Source organism: Triticum dicoccoides, chromosome 7A (genome assembly GCF_002162155.2).
Source record: "Triticum dicoccoides isolate Atlit2015 ecotype Zavitan chromosome 7A, WEW_v2.0, whole genome shotgun sequence".
Classification (NCBI taxonomy): Eukaryota; Viridiplantae; Streptophyta; class Magnoliopsida; order Poales; family Poaceae; genus Triticum; species Triticum dicoccoides.
Genome location: NC_041392.1, coordinates 577,068,369 through 577,070,319, shown reverse-complemented (window position 1 = coordinate 577,070,319; position 1,951 = coordinate 577,068,369). Strand labels below are relative to the sequence as shown.

The following is a 1,951-nucleotide window of genomic DNA, read 5'->3' as shown; positions in this document are numbered from 1 at the left end:
CCGTATATAGGCAAGTACTCAGTTTGTATAGCTAGAACACATATTTATTGTAGATGTGACATATGACAATAGTTACTTCTTATAAATATAGTCTTTCACAAAAAAAGTGCAAATACAATATAATATTCATCATGGAATCGGAAAAATCCCAGTCTTTGAAATACATGAAACTATCAAATACAATGAGAAGGCTGTCATCTGGATACAAAGATCTACACAAATACATAAGGCCTAGCTACCTAGGCTTGATTTACAAACTCCCTCAACGGTTTTTCCAATTGTTTCATGACAGCCTCCTATCCTGCATGGGTTGGATGCATGTCATCCCAATAGAAGAATTTGTTCGACTTGTCGCACACAGTGTACAGTAGCTTCGAGGATGACTCATCTTGCTGTCCGCAGTAACCTTTCGAGTCCAAACTCTCGCAGCATGGCGATAGTTTGCGCTTGAATTGTTTAGACAGCTCTGAGCCTTTACCTACATTAATACACATGAAATAAAAAGTGTTTAGATAAAGTACTTCAAGTACACGATCAAACCCCATCTAATTAGATTAAGATAATTTTAAAATAATGAGACATTTTTGAATGCATGCAGAATTGTAGATACATACCTGCCACATGATCCACAATATTTGTGAAGGCGGTGTACACATCGACGATATAGACATTCTTTGATGTCATAACTTTTTTCAGATTATCGTTATGGATGGTTGCACCCAAGTTTTCAAAAATATCGCACGTGGTGTAGTTGTTGGTTCGGGTGTGTGATGGCATGCAACCGATAGGGTGCAAGTTATTGACAAGAACCTTTGTCACCCCAAGCTTCAACAATTGATCCACATTAGTTGCAATCTCTTTTGTCACCTTCCCAATATAAGCATTAATCTACATTGCATACATGGAAATTATGAGTTAGTAAGATGCACAAACAAATTAGTTCAAATTCGTGTATGCATATATACATTGTGCGTTGATATGATACTCACATTGTTGGGACTACTTAGGCCAATGACGCCGATGCCTGCATAGTCATTACCGAAGAAGGCCACGAGCACTACAGAGCGACTCAGTTGATTCTCCGTGATGGTCCCGTCCTTGACCATCTTTTTAAAAGTGTCGACCTGCTTGGCAAGGATGGAGACCTCGTGCAATGTACTGTCCAACACGCCTGCACCACCGGTAGCAAAGGTCATGCCCGATGGGTCACAGGTTTTCTCTGCCGTGCGGGCATGCGCCGGAGGGGCTTCCTCCAATCCCAGCATTGTTGCTGCAAGTTATTAATAAAACAAACGAGTAGGGTTAATTGTGATGCACCATGAATTACAGTATAACATGAGATTAAAATATAACAGAGTACCTTTTTAGGGTAACATTACAACATAGTACTAGTACTTACCGATGAAATCCGACTGAATTCTGTAGTTTGAGAAACGGCCGGACGGAGTATTAGGCCGCGGAAACCCATCGGCATCGACGTAGTTGGAGCCGTAGGGGTAGGCCCATTGCCGCGACATCTCGGTGACTGGGTCGGTCAGAGGGAGGTTCCCGTTGTCGGCGAAGTCATCCCCGAAGACGAAGAAGGTAGCGCTCGAGGCCTTCTTCTGATGGCCGACGGCCGGGGCTGGCCGGGCCTCCACGCCATTGGGATTCAGAACGAGCAGGAGGAGGAGGACGAGGCCGAGGGCGGCCGGAAGAAGCTTCATCGATCCCGGCGGCGCTTTTGCGTCGATGAGGCGGATCGTTCTACTACTGCTGGCCCGAGGATCACGATCACGCAGCCGCTGCTCTTTCGCCAACGAAAAATCAGGAACGCAAAGCGGTTGTCTGCGATGCTGGTACACCATGGCCTGGCCCTCTCTTCAATTTATATATGCTCGTACACCAGGACCAGCAAAGCAAGTCGAAATCGGGCTTGCGGCCACGACCGGAGTCGGAGCAACAGCACAGT

The 1,951-nt window shown here is 45.4% G+C and overlaps 1 protein-coding gene across 1 annotated transcript; it reads right to left on the bottom strand.

Annotated features, from left to right (window-relative positions):
- Positions 1–296: 296 nt before the first annotated feature.
- On the bottom strand, positions 297–1,706 carry LOC119329406 (GDSL esterase/lipase At5g03610-like). The gene is made up of 4 exons (XM_037602452.1): positions 1,400–1,706; positions 990–1,270; positions 615–888; positions 297–478 (listed from the first exon to the last, which is right to left on the bottom strand). The coding sequence occupies exons 1-4, from the start codon at positions 1,704–1,706 to the stop codon at positions 297–299; spliced, it is 1,044 nt and encodes a 347-aa protein (XP_037458349.1).
- Positions 1,707–1,951: the final 245 nt, after the last annotated feature.

Excerpts from the sequence above, each read along its gene's own strand:
- LOC119329406 (XM_037602452.1), bottom strand. The coding sequence starts at position 1,706 with ATGAAGCTTCTTCCGGCCGCCCTCGGCCTCGTCCTCCTCCTCCTGCTC. Across the intron at positions 1,271-1,399 it reads AATTCAGTCGGATTTCATCG|CAACAATGCTGGGATTGGAG; the intron begins GTAAGTACTAGT and ends AATAACTTGCAG. Across the intron at positions 889-989 it reads GCCTAAGTAGTCCCAACAAT|ATTAATGCTTATATTGGGAA; the intron begins GTGAGTATCATA and ends TATGCAATGTAG.